Source organism: Rhinichthys klamathensis, unplaced genomic scaffold, assembly GCF_029890125.1.
Source record: "Rhinichthys klamathensis goyatoka isolate OS25496 unplaced genomic scaffold, OSU_Roscu_1.1 h1tg000011l_1, whole genome shotgun sequence".
In the NCBI taxonomy this organism is placed as follows: Eukaryota; Metazoa; Chordata; class Actinopteri; order Cypriniformes; family Leuciscidae; genus Rhinichthys; species Rhinichthys klamathensis.
In genome coordinates this window covers 10,529,284-10,548,886 of record NW_026606564.1, presented here as the reverse complement: position 1 = coordinate 10,548,886, position 19,603 = coordinate 10,529,284, and the positions used below count along the sequence as shown (strand labels likewise).

General features: G+C 40.3%; 1 protein-coding gene across 1 annotated transcript; it reads left to right on the top strand.

The window, feature by feature from the left end:
- The first annotated feature begins 4,126 nt into the window (after positions 1-4,126).
- On the top strand, positions 4,127-18,833 carry LOC130099605 (alanine aminotransferase 2). Its single transcript, XM_056265339.1, has 11 exons — positions 4,127-4,384; positions 5,891-5,980; positions 6,117-6,225; positions 6,513-6,646; positions 7,650-7,890; positions 8,011-8,090; positions 13,658-13,794; positions 14,015-14,189; positions 16,810-16,965; positions 18,040-18,152; positions 18,447-18,833. The coding sequence occupies exons 1-11, from the start codon at positions 4,280-4,282 to the stop codon at positions 18,535-18,537; spliced, it is 1,431 nt and encodes a 476-aa protein (XP_056121314.1). The 5' UTR covers positions 4,127-4,279; the 3' UTR covers positions 18,538-18,833.
- Positions 18,834-19,603: the final 770 nt, after the last annotated feature.

Here is a 19,603-nt window from a genome sequence, read left to right as displayed (position 1 = left end):
CTTTGTTTTTAATGTCCTTGCTGGAAAGGAGATAATGCACGAGTCAGGATTGCATCTTACCCAGATGCTACTCTGCTTCTTTTGCTCTTAAATCACAAACTCATTTGCTGTGCATTGTAATTTCTGCTTGTGCAACAGTTTAGGAATCTTCTTCACTCACTACACGGTTGAGCTGCACGATTCTGGATAAATGAGAATTACGAAAAAAACATTAGACAACTAAGCAAAATAACATGCAAACTAGAGGTTCTGACAAAATGTTCATTGCTTTAGTCTATTTAAAACATTAATTTGAATGAAATAATAAAATAAAAAAATATTTGAATGGAGTCAATGGGTCTCATTCATGAAACACGAGCAGAACGAATTTTTGTGTAAATCGTGTGTAAAGTGGTTCCGGCGTAAATTTTCGGATTCATTAAAATGTTCGTATTTTCCAAATGTTAGTTGGTACACAAGAAATCTACACCTGCTCCCAGCCACGCGTAAATAGTGCGCTTAACACCCGAACGTTTTGCTCATTAATAAGGCTGCATTTTAATTCACCTTAATCGGGTACATATTTGCACAGCATTTTGAAAAAATATTATATATAGTAATTACATACGGTTTTTCTTATTATGAGAGCCAGTAATAGCATCTGCGATGGTGGTCCTTCTCCAGTTCGAATACTATTTTTCCGAAGTGAACTAACTCATTTTTTGCTCTCAAGCTTAATGTTGAACCATTTTCTTCTCACTTCTGGGAATGTTCGATTAACAGATGAAACTCCAGTAACTGCATCTGTAATATGCTGCCAAGCTTCCTTTTTTTTTAGGACCCGATACGCCACTATGTACGCTTGAAAATAAAATGTGGCGTTTTGAATGAACTTCTGATAATAAAACTTCAATTTCTGCATCTGAGAATTTTTTTTCACGTCATAATAGGCTAAGTGCACAAGCGTAATTTCGAACTTCCGCTATTGTCAGAAGTCGGCATGTCAGTTTCCGGTTTACGGCTGTTCATCCGCATCCGCTATAAACGAACAAGATGAGTGCTGCTGTTGTACGAAAAAAAGAGTTGTTAAACACATCTAAATTTCTAAGAACTGTAGGTGGATCCATCATCTAACGCCCGTTTCACACATACCCCGTTTGCAGTGCGCGGTGCAGGAGCAACGCGCGCTATAGTGCTTTCACATATGATGCGTTTGCAGTGAATAACTGATCCGCGGCTGTACCACAAACACATACTTACTATTTTTATTTAAAATCCAGAAGTTGTGCTGCAACTTTTATTTCAAAAAAAGTTGTCAGCATTGCGATTCTCTTTGTACACACTCTTTAATGGATGTATGCACAAAACACAATTTAAACAACGCAATTAGGGCTATTATTCCATGCATTACTTATATTAAGTTGCTCAAGCAAGTGGTCAAATTTACTATATTAAAATGGCAAATATTTTAAATTAAAACTTAAAATTGGCAAAAACAGCCGACTCACATGCCTTTTCTTTTGCATTTAAATTGTAATAGCCTACAATAGATCTTGCATGTCACAAAGAACTTGTTTTTCCACCTCCACGAATGAGACGAGTGTTGTTCATTATGTCGCCTTAATTGTAGTTTTCCTTGATTTACCCCGGTCTTCACAGTCTTCAGATGACTGTGAAAAATAGTAGTACCGGTATATTAAATGCATTTATGGTGAGAAGATTACTACATTTTATTTAATGAAACACATTTATGGTGAAATTACTACATTTTCAGGTCAATCTTTGTGCATTTTGACCACGAAACATGCGGTGTCACTTTAATGCAGCACAGCAGAAATAGATTCGGTGCAGAAACGATCGCTGCACTGCTGTTATACGTGCCGCATCTGAAACGGTGTGAAAAGTGAAAGCCCTAACCTGTTAACATGGTGCGTTAGGAGCACTGCTGTGTGCCACTTTGCTCTGCTTCAAGTCGCTAACAGCCATTTGAGCTTCCAACGCTTCCCGAAAAACACCAACCTTCGTGCGCAGTGGCTGCACAAAATAGACATTTTGGGCGACGCGCAAAAAAAAAAAAAAAAAAAAAAAAAAGTAAGTATGTGTTTGTGGTACAGCCGCGGATCAGTTATTCACTGCAAACGCATCATATGTGAAAGCACTGACTATAGCACGCGTTGCTCCTGCACCGCGCACTGCAAACGGGGTATGTGTGAAACGGGCGTTAGATGATGGATCCACCTACAGTTCTTAGAAACTTAGATGTGTTTAACAACTCTTTTTTTCGTACAAAAGCAGCACTCATCTTGTTCGTTTATAGCGGTTGCGGATGAACAGCCGTAAACCGGAAACTGACATGCCGACTTCTGACAATAGCGGAAGTTCGAAATTACGCTTGTGCACATAGCCTATATGATGCCCATATATAGTTGTCAGTCGGATTTAATGGGCGGGATTTATGGTAATTGAGAATGAACGTGCACCCGCATCCCATTTACGACTGATTGGAATTCATTAACACACACACACACACACACATTTCACTATCACATCTGACGTTTACGAAGTATTTGTGAATCAGGAGAAGAGTTTTCGGGAAGGTCTCATTACGCGCAAATCACTCGCAAATTTACTCGTATATTTACGAATGTTTCATGAATGAGACCCATTGTCTCGTTTATAAAGACTTTAGTTATTGGATAAATCAGCATTTGTGAATACATCTTTTGAATGAACGATTCAATGACAAACACTTTTTTTTTTTTTTACTCACGATAATCAATTCAATACATACAAGAGTCAAAATACTTTCAAAAGATGATTTACTCTTATTTTGATCACTACCGTAGACATCAGTGTTTATACCCAAACTATAAACTTTTATCCCAGTACACTTTTCCCCCCAGTTATTTAAATATTTGTAACGCATAAATAACAGTAATGTGTGGTTGAAAAGAGTGTTTGTGAAGCGGCCTCATACTGTACATTTACATGGCAGCTGTTCTCTCCGGATCAGCGGCAGCGCAAACGCAGATTTCAAAGTCCCTAACGGCTCTGGTTTCAACAGTTTCACATCGCAAGCGTTAATCGTGCAGCTCTACCACACGGCGTGCAAGTCAGTGTTCATGTCTGTTCCACTGCTGTACTGGATCTGGACAAATATCAGTTTATCATTTAGGTTCGCCAAGCTCTATTTTAGGGGCTTACGTTTTAAATGTGACTTTGTCATTATGTGACGAGGCCAGTAAACAGTGAGAAAAACAACCGTTTTATCAGCTGAATAAAACTTTCATAAATGCATGTTATGTAAATGTTATGTAAATTTAAACTGACTGACTGGGAATTCTCATGAAAGAGTTTGTTACTGTTTGGAACAAATGAACTACATTCAGACAGGGTTATTAAGTGCATTTATTTTATTTTTATACATAGCATATTATTTAATGAAAAGTCTATTGTTTTGAATTGGGTTGATTTGAATTGTAATTGCATTGATTATATGTGTATTGTAAATGATTGTTATAAATTCTTGCCAAAAGAAAGTCTACCTGCATTTCACCGTGACTTTGCTGTGAATAAACATAATGTTTGAGACTGGTCTTTAGTCTCGTGCAATATTTCACTGTTTAGTAATGGAATGTAGTCGTCTTGTGCTGCATATTTACTCTTTTTTTCTTTACCTAAAATGTTTAATAGCTTACTGACATGAATTTAAACTATTAAATCTGAACTTCTCTCGTCACTGCATCTCAATTGTTGAACTTTCTGTAAATGTTTGAAGAATTCTAGAAGTAGATACGTGGTTTTAGTTTCATTCATTTTAGGTAGATGAAAAATGGGGCTGCTGCATAATTTTTATTTTATTTATTTATACTTTTGAATAGATAGAGATACACATAGACAAACAGACTTTTGTGAAGTATCAAAATGATAAAGCCATCAACCACATGATACGAGTTACGAGTCCATATGAGATGTGAATACTGTAGATGATTCACATTCCTCCTGTAGGGAGAAGTTGAGCAGGGAATAATCATCTATTTATATCGCAATGTCTTTGTTAATGTCTCAAGAAGCCCGACCCACTCTTGGGAACTTTGCTCCTATGTATAAGCAAAATCCCCATAGGATGAAAGATTTGGGTTTAATAACTGAAACTCATGGTAAGGAGTGGTTTTGAACATTTGACTGACTGTTAAGATCTTGCTTAATTCAACTGGTCCAGGAATAGAAGCCATCAAAAAGGGAGTTTCTAACCAAGTAGTTCAGACAACAAAGAAAATCTTCACACCAGGAAACAAAAATGTCATTCCTGAGAGAGATCATCCCATTGGCGAAGAACACGTTTCTCTCAGAGAGGGATGTTTTATCCATATGTGCGGCACAGATTGAGGCTGAAATACAACAGGTGTGGTATTACTTTGACAATACTCTCATCTTCTATTCTTCAAAGTCGACTGACGCTATAGAGCAGGGTTCCCCAAACTCGGTCCTGGAGGTCCACTGTCCCTGCAGAGTGTAGCTCCAACCCTGATCAAACACACCTACCTGTGAGTTTCTACTGATCCTGAAGACCTTGATTAGCTTGCTCAGGTGTGTTTGATCAGGGTTGGAGCTAAACTCTGCAGGGACAGTGGCCCTCCAGGACCGAGTTTGGGGAACCCTGCTCTATAGCGTCACAGTGCACACCCCTGACATGCCTATTAATAGCTTCGGAATGGATTAAGGTAGGCTATTAACTTACTTTTTTTCTGTGAAAAGCTGCCATTCGTAGACTGTGTGACTTCCGCGAATGATAAGCCTAATTCCGCATGTGAATGCAAATCTATAGCATTACCGCAAAACAGAGAAATGGTACTTTACTAATGATAAAGTATGATCTGTTGGTGTGTGAACCAATCACAGACCAATATAAAACAAACAATGACGTTGTCAGTCGTCCTAGGAACGTAAAAAAGGGGATGTTTGGCATAAATCCCACGGGTCTTCCCAGACACAACCTTTTATATACGGTCTTTGGAAACAACACATTTGGATTGCTTTGAAGATACACGTATTTGTACTGGTCAGATTTTACAGAGTTCAAACTTAGATTCTTTTCAAAGAAAATCAACATGGCCAAACGACTGATGTGCAAATACAGTGCACATGCGATCTAGAGGTTGTTTTTGGATGTGTTTGGTAAATTGACACAGAAATTATAAGAAAATATAAAGGGAACATAAATGTTCATTTTGAATTGAATATTCTGTTTTTCCAACAAAAAAAACGTATGGCGACAACAGTCCTAGTAAATAGTTATTTTGTTTCTTTATATTTTTTCACCCAGTTTTTTTTTTACAGGTGTTCTAAAGCCTCTGAGGAATCAATATTTGATGTAAAATCCCTTATTCATTATGATTTACTCTTTTTATATAATAAAAAAACAAAAAATTTGAACTTCCGTTTTTGTATTTCTTGGTGATATATCACATCAGAACACATATATAAGTGTCTCAAGAAGTGTATTGTCAATGCATCCACCTTGTAGCTGAGAGTCTATAGAATCCAGAAACATGACTCTCTTCACTCTGCTATGAAAATTGACCCTTCCAGAAGCCAAAATATCAACATAGTGCCAGGCGGACTTAAAACCCCTTAGACCTTTAATATCATATTTTGGTGCAAATGTATCTGATGCGAAGTAGAAATTAGGCAGATGACTACATGGATAGGTTGTTTGAGAGAAAAACTTCGACAGTTTTTTTGTATCATATTGGAGCTTGATAATCGATTAAAAATCTGGATCCTCAATTAAAACCAGTTTTAACTGATTTACTGAACTGACTTCTATCCTGGATCCCATTTTTATGGTTACACAGGGTAACATATGGTTCCTTTTATGACAAAATATTTTTTTTTTTTTTGATTTTAGGGTGAGAGAAAAAACTATAACGAGGTGCTTGATTTGTCTTCTGGAGATCTCCATAGAGGGGGAACAAAACCCATCACCTTTGTTCGTCAAGTAGGTAGCAGCTTTCTACCAGTCACTGAAAAAAACAGAAAAAAAACATGTTGGGAAAAATATTATTTCTTAACCCAATGCCTATATGAGAAATAGGAACAGTTAATGCTCAGTTTTTCTGTGTGCTATTTTTCAGGTCCTTGCTGCTTGCTTCTATCCAGCACTTTTGGAGGATGACAGTCTGCCATTAGATGTAAAACAAAGGGCAGAATGTCTTCTTAGACAATGTGATGGTGGAAGCGTAGGTGAGCTTTTGTCCATGCACAGTGGCATACCTTGCTGTTTGTTTTCATACATTTAAGTAAAGAAAAGTGCAATTGTCACTTCACCACTTCAAAAGTTTGACAAATGTCACGACTTCAAGAGATCAGCTACATTTAGCTTTCTGTTTCAGTGAGTTGATTTTTTTGTGTTTTTTACAGTGTGGACAAACAGGTCTGATCAAATGTTAATTGAAGTATATGAATCGCTGGTGTGTAGTGTTGAATCCTTTCATGTGTACGTGATTATCATGTGGTGCCAATCTCTTCAGGCTCATATACAGATTCGTGTGGAATCGCCAAAATCAAACAGTGCGTGTCTAAGTTCATTACCAGGAGAGACGGAGGAGTTCCTTCCTCACCCGACAACATCTTCATCACATCTGGGTCACAGATGGCTCTCATGGTTTAGTCAACATAAATCATTTATCGCTTTTTTTTTCCTTTTAAAGGGGACCTATTATGCAAAATTCACATAAGGTGTATGAACACAAATGTGTGTCCATAGTGTGTGTAAACAACCAGCCTATAATGGTAAAAATCCACCCACTCCTTTTTTTAATCCCCATGAATCATAATCAGTCTCTTCAAACGAGTGGTTTCTGAAGCCCCGCCCATACTGACGATCTGCCCTATTAGCATAGATCCCGCCCTGAGTGAGCCGCGGCAGTCCGCCATTTCTGTTCCTCGTTGTAGCAGCTGAAAATATACGTATGTGCCAAAAAACATTACAAATGTTCTGTTATTGGATGTACCAACGAACACAAGTCTCCATAGACTCCTGGCAACTGAGGACGCAGTGGATACATTTCATTTATGAAGGAAATGTGCCAAAGAAAGTCGTTAAAGTGTTATATATTTGGACAAATTATTAAAAGCCGGACTGTTACAAACGAAGGTCAGTTCAACTCTGGATTTGCTCAAAAGTTGTTTCTGAAAGATTTTTTGATTAACATGACGGTACATGCTATTCGATGAGTTGAATCAACTTAACTCCACATCAACTACATAAATTTATCTGACATTTTGGCTGGGTGACATTCTCCGGTTTAGTTGTTGACGGAGTATCCGAAGCACGAGCTGTAAAGGCATTTTTGGAAAGGGGGCCGGGAGAAGCAGCCCATTTTCATTTAACGGGACACAGATAAAAACAACGTGTTTTTGCTCACACCCAAATAGGGGCAAATTTGACAAGCTATAATAAATGATCTGTGGTGTATTTTGAGCTAAAACGTCACAGACACATTCTGGGGACTCCACAGACTTATATTACAGTACATAGTGAGGGGCATAATAGGTCACCTTTTAATATTTTTTAAAAGCAAATGCATAAACATGCATGCACTTTTCTTTGAAAATGTAAGATTGGATGGTATAAGTTTAACTTCAAGTAAATATTTTTATTGTAGTTTATGCTGAAGCTGCTGGTTCAGAGTGGCTCGTGTCGGACTGGTGTGCTCATACCTGTGCCCACCTACGCTACAGTTATCCAGGCTCTGGAGGACCAGGGAGCTGCCATCATACCTTACCATTTGTGTGAGGAGCAGGGCTGGACACTGCAGGTGGAGGAGCTTCGCAGGTCGCTCCATGCAGGTAGAAGGACATGCAATCCAGTAGCGCTTTATATCTGCAACCCAGGGAATCCTACAGGTACAGGAATAGATTACCCTTATTATTGTGAGAAATATGTGCCATCTTGTAACCAAAAATTGAGAAAAGGAAAATGGCTTCTTGTAATTATGAATGGATGAATGTTGCTTTGATTATCAGGTCACATACAGAGTAGGAAATCCATAGAAGAAGTGATTCGGTTCGCTGCAGAAGAAAGGCTCTTCCTACTGGCTGATGAGGTGAGTTTTTCTCAAGTAATGTAAGAGCTCTCTGTCATTAAGTCCCTTTCAAGGAAAGTCTGTTCATTCTGCGGCCATGTTTGCAACGCTATTTCAGCTATTTCGGGCATCCAAGACCATGTCCTATCTACTTGAATAGGGGCATCCTGAAATCTCAAAACTGCTTGGCAAACTCACAATTAAATAACATATTTCAAATCAGTAACAAAATCTGCCATGATTTTTCAGACTAGATGCATGTGCAGTCCTCAAAACACTTTTTGTTTCTACAGGAACTGGAGCTTCTAATGGCAGCTGCAGTGATGCGATGACTGTACCAATCAGCAATTGGCTCTTTTATTTAGAGACGGGTCTTGTTCCGCTATATTGCGCGCTGCACTTTGTCCCATTCATAAGTAATATGAGTGCACCGTCTTTGGTAAAACACAATCCTGTTCCTGGAGGGACACCTTCCATCAGAATTTAGCTCTAAATTCGTCAAAGATCTAGTGGCGGAAAAAGCTGACTGTGTTGTCGCCTCGTGTTAGCTGCGTCTCGGGCAAAAAGTGTAGTGATAGTACCATTGTAGATGTGAGTACAGAAACTATCCACTAGGTGTCAGTAGCATTACACTTACCGGTAGAGTATGCAGACCGAGAGTCAGTAGAGTGGAGTTGTTGTTACTGTTCCTGCTCGCAACCTGAAAGTGAATAAAAGATAAGTTCTGTTACAAACCTGTTGCTTTAATGAAATAAGAAACATTACATGTTACCAGGAGTGGTAATGATCACCAACGCTGATAGTCGTCATGGAAAGTGTTAAACCGCCTGACGCTGTGAACTGGACTGGAAATATTGATCAAGAATGGTGTACGTTTAAACAGAGATTTGCGCTGTACTTGCTGGCAGTGGGCCTCGATGAAGCGTCGGATGCACGCAAGATTGCATTGCTTCTCACCGTCGCGGAACCTCAGTCGATAGAGGTGTTTAACACACTCGTGTTTGAACAGGCCGAGGACAAAGGCAAGTACGACGTGGTACTGGTGAAGTTTGATTCACACTGCACACCGAAAAAAAACAAGACTTTTGAAAGGTATGTTTTTCATTCTCGTCTACAACAACAAGGAGAGACTTTTGACAGTTTCTTAATGGATTTAAAATTGAAAGCTAGAACATGCAATTTCGGACTGTTGCAAGATTCAATGATCCGTGACCATCCGTGACAAATTGTTTTCGGCATCAATGATAAAAAAGTGAGGGAGAGGCTCTTGAGAGAGACAGAGCTAACCTTGAATGAAGCAGTGCGGATATGTCATGCCAGTGAGATAGCTCTTCAGCATGCTCAAACCTTTGGTGACAACACAAAGATGAGCGGGAGTGACAGTTCAGCTGTAGCTGCAGTAACAGAGAAGATGCAGAAAAGCAGAATGAGTAAACTGAAACAGCAAAAGGAGAAAGAACTGTTTAACTGTCAGAGATATGGCAAAAGACACCCGCCAAAACAGTGCCCAGCCTACGGCAAAGTTTGTGCCAAGTGTAGAGGACAGAATCATTTTGCCAAGCAATGCTTTTCAAAGGCCGGACAAAGTCAAAGGGAACGTGTGCATGCAGTGGAAGAAACAGCCCTCAGTGACTCATTCTTCGTTGGAATGGTGCAGCAGGCCGATATCAGTCAAGAAAGAACAGAACAGACTGATGTGAATAGTGTTGCACGAGACAAGTGGATGACTGCTCTGAAAATAAACGGAGTAACAGTATCGCTCAAGCTAGACACAGAAGCAAAATTCAAACTGATTTCGGAGTATGATGTCAAAGCAATGAAAATCAAGCCACGTATAAGTCAGAAAATTGTGCAACTCAAAGCCTATAATGGGCAGAACATTCCAACAAAAGGAACATGCACTCTCAGGGTAAAAGTTAAAAACAGAGAACATCACCTCATGTTCGTGGTTGTTCCAGATGGCCATGATTCTGTGTTGGAAGACAAGGCATGTGAAGACCTGGGTCTAGTAAGAAGAATATACGCCATAAAAAAAGGAGAAACACAGAACAGTGTGGAACATATATTGAAACTGTTTCCAGACATATTTGAAGGGTTTGGAGTATTACCATTCACCTACAAAATACAGTTGAAAAAAGATGCGCAGCCAGTAGTTCTCGCACCAAGACGGATTCCAGCACCACTTCGTGATAAGCTGAGGAAAGAGCTGGAAAGAATGACATCAATGGGAGTCATAGAAAAAGCGGAAGAGCCTACAGAGTGGGTTAACTCAATGGTGTGTGTGAAGAAAGCCAATGGTGATCTACGTGTGTGTATAGATCCAAAGGACTTAAACGTAAACATTCAGAAAGAACATTATCAAATTCCGACACGTGAAGAAATTATAAGTGAGATGGCAGGTGCAAAGTTCTTTACAAAGCTGGATGCATCTCAGGGCTTTTGGCAGCTGAAACTACATGAGGACAGCACAAAGTATTGCACATTCAACACACCCTTTGGCCGATACTCCTTCTTGAGGATGCCGTTCGGAATTTCCTCAGCTCCTGAAGTATTCCACAGGGCTATGGAACACATAATAGAAGGCATCGAGGGTGTGCGTGTTTATGTGGATTACATTGTATTGTGGGGATCCACAATAGAGCAGCACAACAAGAGGCTCATGGACGTCCTACAGCGAGTAAGGAAGTATGGGCTGAAGTTGAATAAAGACAAATGTCAGTTTGGAGCAACGGAAATCACATTCCTAAGAGATAAGCTGTCAGAAGGGGGTGTGGAACCAGACAAGAGTAAAATTCAAGCAATACTTAAAATGCTCAGAGCCACAAACAGAAAGGCTGTATTGAGAGTGACGAAAATTTCATCGGAAAGTTCATACCAAACCTGTCTTCAAAAACAGTTTATTTGAGAGAACTGTTACGTGATAAAGGCGAGTTCAAATGGACAGCTGATCATGAACAAGATTGGGGACGACTGAAGACTCTCCTCACTACAGAGCCTGTGCTGACGTTCTTTGACCCAACAAAGAGGACAAAGACCTCGACAGATGCATCCAAAGATTGACTGGGTGCAGTTCTACTGCAGGCGGAGGGAGAGAATTGGAGGCCAGTCGCATATGCCTCGAGAACGATGACTCCGTCTGAATGTCGATACGCACAGATAGAGAAAGAGTGCCTGGGTTTAGTGTATGGAGTGGAGAGATTTTACAGCTATGTATACGGCTTACCGACCTTTGTGGCAGAGACAGATCACAAGCCATTATTAGCCATCATTAAAAAGAACTTGAATCAAATGTCTCCAAGAATCCAACGACTGATGATGCGACTGCAGAGGTATGATATGGAGCTAATTTACACTCAAGGAAAGTATGTAGTTCTGGCAGATGCTCTGTCCAGAGCTGCGGAACAGAGTGGAAAAAGTGAAAGTTCCACAGAGGCTAATGTGACTCAGCATGTGAACATGGTAGCTGAAGCTCTTCCAGTCACAGATGCAAAACTCAAACAGATTGCAGTGGAGACTGAGAAAGATAAATGTCTGCAATTGGTCATTACACATCTGAATGAAGGTTGGCCTAGGGGAGAATGTGCCCAGTACTACAACATCAGAACAGAGTTGAGTGTTGTCAAGGGACGTCTGCTGAGACAGAACAAGATCATTATCCCTCAGTCACTGCGACAGGAGATGCTGAAAAAACTGCATGAGGGACACCTTGGAGCAGAAAAATGTAAAAGAAGGGCTAGGACTGCAATCTATTGGCCCGGAATAAACGCAGACATCGACAGGATGGTGTCAACCTGTGATACTTGCTTGAAGCATCATGCTAAGCAACTGAAGGAGCCAATGATCATCACTGATCCACCAGATGAACCATGGCAGAAAGTTGGGACTGACTTATTCTTCATGGATGGACGAAACTATTTGCTAGTGATAGATAGTGATCTGTCAAACTATCCAGAGATGGCGTTCCTTTCCAATACATCTGCTGCTTGTGTGATAACACACATAAAATCCATCTTTGCGAGACACGGCATTCCGCAGGTGGTTTACAGTGATAATGGGCCGTGCTACAGTGACAAAGACTTCCAGAAGTTTGTTGAGGAATATGGATTTCAACATGTGACATCAAGCCCATTATATCCGCAGTCGAATGGAAAGGCAGAGAAAGGAGTACACATAGTGAAACTACTACTCAAGAAAGCAGTGGACAGCCAATCAGATCCTTATTTAGCTCTGCTGAATTACCATGCTTCTCCACTAGAACACGGTGTGTTTCCTGCAGAATCCTGATGGGGCGCAGATTAAGAACCACACTTCCTTGCTTGGCAACACCAAACAAGAACAAGTACCTGAAAAGAAAACAAAAGCACCTGAAACGGAGACAAAAAGCTAATTATGACAAGACATCAAAAAGCCTAGAACCACTCTCCAATAATGACACAGTAAGACATGAGGATTGCAATACCTGGAATAAAAGAGCCACAGTCCTGGAGGAGGTGAACCCAAGATCTTACAGTCAGGACAGAGGATGGTCAAATCCTGAGGAGAAATCGGAGAAGTCTGTTGAAAACAAAAGAGACCGTACTAGTGGATACATATACAGGTGACACAGACTGTGCAGAGTCAACAACACCAGTGCTGGATGACAAAGAGCCAGTTAAAGAAATGCATTCAGATTTGCATTCACCTGTACTGAGAAGATCGAAACGCACAGTAAAGCCTCCTGATAGACTTGACCTTTGAATATTGCTTAAACATAACATAATATAAGCATTATAAAAAGAAAGAAAAGACAAGAGGAAATCTAATCGGTTGATTATTATTACTGTGATTGCAATGTAAATAATTCTTGAGATTGTTGGTTGATGCATTACATCTTGTATAATGTGTACATTGCTTGCTTAGTGGTTAGCTAATATATAAGTAATTAGTTGTAATAACTTGTTCTTTACCTCTAATGGAAAGGGGATGTAGTGATAGTACCATTGTAGATGTGAGTACAGAAACTAACCACTAGGTGTCAGTAGCATTACACTTACCGGTAGAGTATGCAGACCGAGAGTCAGTAGAGTGGAGTTGTTGTTACTGTTCCTGATCGCGACCTGAAAATATTAATCACGCCGATCACTTTCTTCATTCCAGTCAGCTCATGTTATTTTGACATATTCGTGCATTCGAATGCTCAGGTAAGATGATTTAAAATTATAACAGCCTTCTGTCTGTACTGTCTTGACGACTTTGCTCGCTTTCATCACTTTCGCTTTAATTCTCGTGCACTGACTCATTTGCTAAGCTGAACAGCCAATCAGAGTTCTCTCTCACCGATGGCCCGATGTCATGTTCACCATGTTGAATCGGCCCAATAAACCCTGACGGCGTCCGACTAGAGCCAACGGTTCGGAACATACCGACAAAATTAAGCTGACTGAAGCTCAAAAACGGCCCGAAATCGCCCAATGGCCGACCATCGGTTTGGTGTGTCTCGAACTTTACAGCTAAACTCTGCATAAAAGTGGCCCTGCAGGAGCAATATTGCACACTTCTGTTCTTGAACCCTCCGTTGACATGACTGTGAGCTGTATCTTTCTCTTCAGGTGTATCAGAGCTGTGTCTACGGAGAAGATACTGAGTTTGAATCCTATAAGAAGGTGTTATCAGAAATGGGCTCTACTATTTCCAGCACTGTGGAATTGGCCTCCTTTAATTCTGCTTCCAAGGGCTTCATGGGAGAGTGAGTAGCATGTTATGCTCTTGAGTATTATTCTTCCTTGATTACTCTCTATATATAATTACAGTGTATCGATCCTTATATTAATATTAATCTGGATACAAATAATAATAATAATGGGAGTGGGCCAGTGACTCTGACAGATGCACATTTATTTAATCAACAAATGGAATAAATAGCAAATCTATGTTAGTCTACTTCTCTGACCATTCTTTGTTTTCAGGTGTGGGCTTCGTGGTGGCTACATGGAGCTGGTGAATCTTGACCCTGCCGTGAAGGAATACACTCGTACATTTTTTTCCACTAGGTCCAGCCCACCTGTTGGTGGACAAATTGCACTTGACCTCATGACAGATCCTCCAAAACCTGGAGATCCCTCATTCCCCACCTTCTCTGAGGTTAGTATGCTCCATATGAGTGCTTAACATATACAGAAAAATCACATGCACAATTTTTTTACTTAAGAAAAAAAGTCCCCAAATCACCAATGCGCAGTCATATTCTGCAAACATGGCTGAGCACATTTCTCAGCCTTGAACCAAAACAAAATCTGTGAGGTATTAGCCAGAGTGGAGTCATGAGCCCAACCGACAGAGGTGCCACTGGGAGATGTAGAGACCCAGGTGGAGTCCGATGTCCGAAGAGACCAGGTGAGACCGGAGGACCAAGACACCCAGGCGGAGCTGCGGTGATGAGTGGCCGAGGTGAAGCAAGGGTACCAGAGGACTGAGGCAAAGCAGGTGGGACTGAGGACTGATGAGGAGCCGGAGGGAAGGAGGGGTCCAACCGAACCAAAGAGGTGGAGGAACGAGGTGCAGCTGAAGGCCCGGAAGTCTGTGACGGAACTGACTAAGGTGAAGCCGGAGGGATAAGGGGGCCCAGTGAAGCTGGAAGGACGATGGTCCCCGGTCGAACCGAGAGAGGTACGAGCCAAGGTGGAGTAATGGGCTCGGAGGCCCGTGTGGGAGCCAGGGATCATCACACCAAGGCGGAGCAGGGGACCAGGAGACCCGAGGCATTGCGAGCTAGGCTGAACTGGTGGAAGCTAAGGAGAAGACGAAGAAGACATGGGGCTGGGCAGAACCAGCAGAGACGAGGAGACTTGGATGCTGGACGGAACTAGCAAGGAGGAAGGGCTTTGGCACATGAAGTCATCAGGTAATTTATCACTCCAGACTGAGGTGGACTGAATTCAGATTCTGGAGGATGGGATGACCAGCCTCCACTTCATCCAGCTCCACTAAAGCCCCCAAGGGGACAGATGTACGAACTGGCACCAACACCTGGTCAGACACCCGGCAGAGTTGAGCTCCTGGACGGATGTAGCCTCTGGCGGGGGGTCTTTTGCGGGCGTAGGCTCTGGCTCTGTGTCTGCAGTGGGCGTGGGTTTAAGTTCTGGCTTTATGAAGTCCACTGGAGGATTTTGGGCTGGAAATTGTGGAGCAGGCTTCCTCTCTTGCTGCTTCCACTGTGAGGGGAGAACCAGTAATCCATGAACCATACTTGATGTACTGGAGCAGGGAGCATCTGGACTCCCTCATGGGCATGAGGTCATAAAAAAGCCAGACAGGAATATGCTATTCAGTTCAGTGTTGATTCAGTTCAATATCTGTGTAAAGTTGATAAATTATGAAATCAGTTCAATTCAGATATAAAGCAGCTCTGCAGAAAACAGTGATGTAATCATCCAGCTCAGTTCAGCGATTGTGTCAGTGCAGTCAAATCAATAATATTCCTGAATATTAAGTGTGAAATAAGCAAGCCAGAGGAAACAGTGGCAATGAACCCAAACTCCATCAGGTGACAGAAACAGAGAAAAAAAAACCTTGGGAAAAACCAGGCTCAGTCGGGGATGAAGTTCTCCTCTGGCTAAACGAATGAACATGATGTGAATATGATTCCAGGCTGCATCCCAAGTCAGATTATGGATTGATATCATTCAGAATATTTCATCCATTTGCTTCTGCTTGAAGATTAGGATACATCACATTGGCATATGGAGGAAGGGGGATTTGTAACTGGTCATAGGGGTCTGAGCAAAGGTTTTGTCTGGTTCCCATGGTATTTGCCAAGGATCTCTGCAGAAGGCTGTCTAGTCGACACTGTCTAACTGGGGTTTTGTCTCTAGGGCTCGTCTAGTTGTTGTGGTCTCCGCTGACATCCAGGTCCACCATCTGGTCTCAAAACTATCAAGGCAGAGTGCAATGTACTGTGTTGAGCATCATAAAGCTCTGTCTCAGTCGCAGATCATGGGTCCTCCAACAGGATAATGACCCAAAACGTACCTGTTGACAATTGCAGAAGTCTCATTGGGAGCTACAGAAAAAGCCTCTAAATGTAATGCAACAAAATATTAGGTTAAGGTTACCATAATTTTTGTGCATGCCATTTTCAATTGTTTTATTTAAATATTCTGTTGAATCAAAAATCCAAAGCAAAGTCTGTTTTTTTTTTTAAAATTAAATATGGAATATTTCTTTTGTCAGTAAGTTATTTCAGAGAAAATGTTGGGTTCTTTACTTTTTACTTCATGGAAGGGTACCAACAAATTTGTTCACGTATGTAACAGGGAGAAGGCTTTCCTGCTGGATGCGCCCATTCCCCAGACAGGGCTTTTTGGCGACGTGGTTTATGCTGATCGAGAGCCCATGGCTTTTGCAAGCGGTTCTTGCTCTAACTCTCTCCGATGTCCTCTAGGGAATCAAGGAAGTGGTAATGTGGTCTGTCACCCCCTCACAGCTGGGGTGCAGGATCATTGCCGAAAATTACAGATGTGACAGATGTGTTGGAGCAGGGTTGGAACTGAACTCTGCAAGAAGGTAGCTCTCCAAGAGAAGGGCTGGTTTTCCTTGTTTTAGAGACTCACCAAATGGTCTCATGTATTGGTAGACCTGATACAAAAGAACTGATAAAGTTGAAAAGTGTCAATATCAGTAAAATAAAATATAAGTCAAACCAATTATCTGTCTATCACAACCTTCTGATTTTGTATTGAACTTAATTAATCTTTTCTGTCAGGAGATCCAGTCCATTAAAAATATGATAAGTAAAAATGCTTGTCGGATTCAAGAGGTCTTTGGTGAGATACCGGGGATCAGCTGCCAGCCATTGAAGGCGGGATTTTTTGTCTTCCCCTGTCTACACTTACCTCCAAGAGCAATAAAATTGGCCAAGGTGAGAATCTGTGTATTACAACAATTTGTGAATGACACTAAATTAAAAGTACTACTGTTGTTGAATAATAGTAACTACAGAGGACATACAGTAAATATCACCACCAATCTGTATAATAGCAATTTCAAATCCTGGAAACAACTGCCATTTAGCCTATTTCATCATTCAGTCTAAAAGTCAGTAGCATCCCTACATGACAGGGGAAAAAATGTCATTTGAATGCTCATAAATGTTATACAAATAAATCTTACCTTCTTCTAAATCACAACTGCAAGTCAAACACAATCTGATTGAACTATTAACACACAAACAGTTTAGTACTTTTCAATAAGACAATGAAAACAATGAGTAATATGGAAGTAAAATAATGTCAAATGTAGTTGAAACAAAAAAAGCTTGTTGAAATGAACAAACCGAGAAAAATAAAATGATTGCATTTAACCGTGCTTGCATTTTAATGCATTGTATTTTTAGGGCTTGCATATTTATGGGCTGAAATTCAACATGGCCGTTTATTTAAGCTGTGAATATTTCAATTCAAAATATTTTACACACATTTGCATTATTAAAAATTCAATAATCCACATTCACCCTTCAGATTTCACTTCCAAAATAATTTTAAAATACAGCCTATAATATTCGATAGGCAATTTTCGGTCCATCATATTTCGCTTTACAAATTTGCTTCCACATTCGGTGGTTCAAATTCAACAGAAAATTCAACATTGCACATCCGGGAACTGCAGGAATAGCAATAGAGTACCGATGCAAAATCATCATCTGCTGTTAGACAGCCTTACCAGTAGGTGGTGCAAGCGTGTGTTGACGAAGACCAAAGAAACAGGTAGAAAGAGTCATTCATTCACAAAAACGGATTTGCAGAAATGGAGCAAGCCATTCATATTCTGAGTGCATCTGTTTGCCTGTAGCCAATATAGTATAACCTACATCACCAGTAAGGTATGAGTTTGGTCTTTCTTTTTGGTCAGAATCACAGCAGTGAAGAAATCTCTTTAGGCAATACTGACTGTAGTTCTCATATTTTCTACAATTAAAGTTGTTTTCTCTTTGTAGAAAAAACAGATGGAACCAGACATGCTGTATTGTTTGCATTTGCTAGAAGAAACAGGTCTGCATGTGAGGCCGGGCTGTGAATATGGACAAAGAAAGGACAGCCATCACTTCAGGTTTTTGCACTAGCACTGTTGCATGAGTGATGTGAATGGATAACTTAAACAAAACATTCGTAACTAAATCATGCTGGAAAATGTGAATTTGTCATTACTTTTTATCTGTGTGATTTTATCGTTGTTTTCAATTGCCAAATTGTATATGAATTAATTCTGACTAAATTACAGCCAGTCATGCTTACCATAGTAGACATTCAAATAAGCTGTAAACGTTAGCCCATCTTAATTGAAAGCATATTCTGTGTGTCCTATAAATTCTCTGTGAAAACCAAATTCTCCATTGTTTCTCAGGCTTTTTGTGGCAACTCATGAGGACACCATGGAAGATGTTCTACAAAGACTGAAGACATTCCACAAGCGATTCATGAAGGAGTTTTCTTAGTGTCATCTTACCTGCTTTTGTTAGCTGCTTATGTCAGACTATGAGATTTGTTTGAAAGTTAATAGAATTTTTTTTTAAAGAACATTGCTTATATTCATAAAGAGCTGAGATATAGACCCTTTTATTTGATTTAAATCCATTGCCCCAACAATGGCATCCAATTGTTTTGCTACCCGTTCTGTCTTTTTGGTGCACAATGTAATTTAGTTCCAATTTAACTCTTTATCGGCCTCAAATTTAGGCTGAGAGGTTACATGAATATTGGTCATTGTCTAATAAATTATTCAGACATTTGATTATTATAATTGTATACTTTAGATTGTACTTATTCATTTGGATTCCAATGTCACTCAGATTACCACACCAGCTGTGCATACGGATCTCACGGTCACACACTCGCCAGTCGTGGTCATTAGGTGGAGGTAATTGACTAATACTACAGTAGTCAACATTTGAAGTAGATCAAAAAAAGTTCATGAAAGTTGTCCTAGTACACGAACGGGTATTGTTCAAAATTCATGTGTAAGTTTGATGAAAGTTTTTGATCCACTTCAAATGTTGACTACTGTATATAGATTATCTGTCTTTTATAGATACTGTATACAGTAGATGGTTGTTCTTTCATAAAAGTTCTTAATTTACTACCCCCGGATCTGTACACAATCAAAGCAAGATTAAATCCAGCCAGGAATCATGACCATTATTATAGAAATAAGCAGACCAGTAGAAAAATCTAGTTGAAAAAGGCATCAAAAATGTGCAGAGCGATGGGTTTCCATGACCAGGATTGGAAAAACTAAACTGAGTGAAGGGAGAATCTATGAACAGGTGTCAGAAAACAATGAAAAAATTATAAACCATGGAAACAAATGAACAGGGACTAAATAACAAACAAAGAAACTAAATACAGAAAACTAAACTAAGCTGTCTCAACATGACATAATACCCACACTCCCAGTAGACACTTCCTCACTTCGAGAACAAAAACTAAACCTAGGTGGCGGGAAGGTTGATGATGACAATAAGGCGGCGGGAAGGCTCAAGAGGAAGAGCCATGGGGTGGCCA

Coding starts and splice junctions, on each gene's coding strand:
- LOC130099605 (XM_056265339.1), top strand. CDS start 4,280: ATGTCATTCCTGAGAGAGATCATCCCATTGGCGAAGAACACGTTTCTC. Junction 13,795..14,014: donor TCCAAGGGCTTCATGGGAGA/GTGAGTAGCATG, acceptor CTTTGTTTTCAG/GTGTGGGCTTCGTGGTGGCT. Junction 18,153..18,446: donor AAGGACAGCCATCACTTCAG/GTTTTTGCACTA, acceptor ATTGTTTCTCAG/GCTTTTTGTGGCAACTCATG.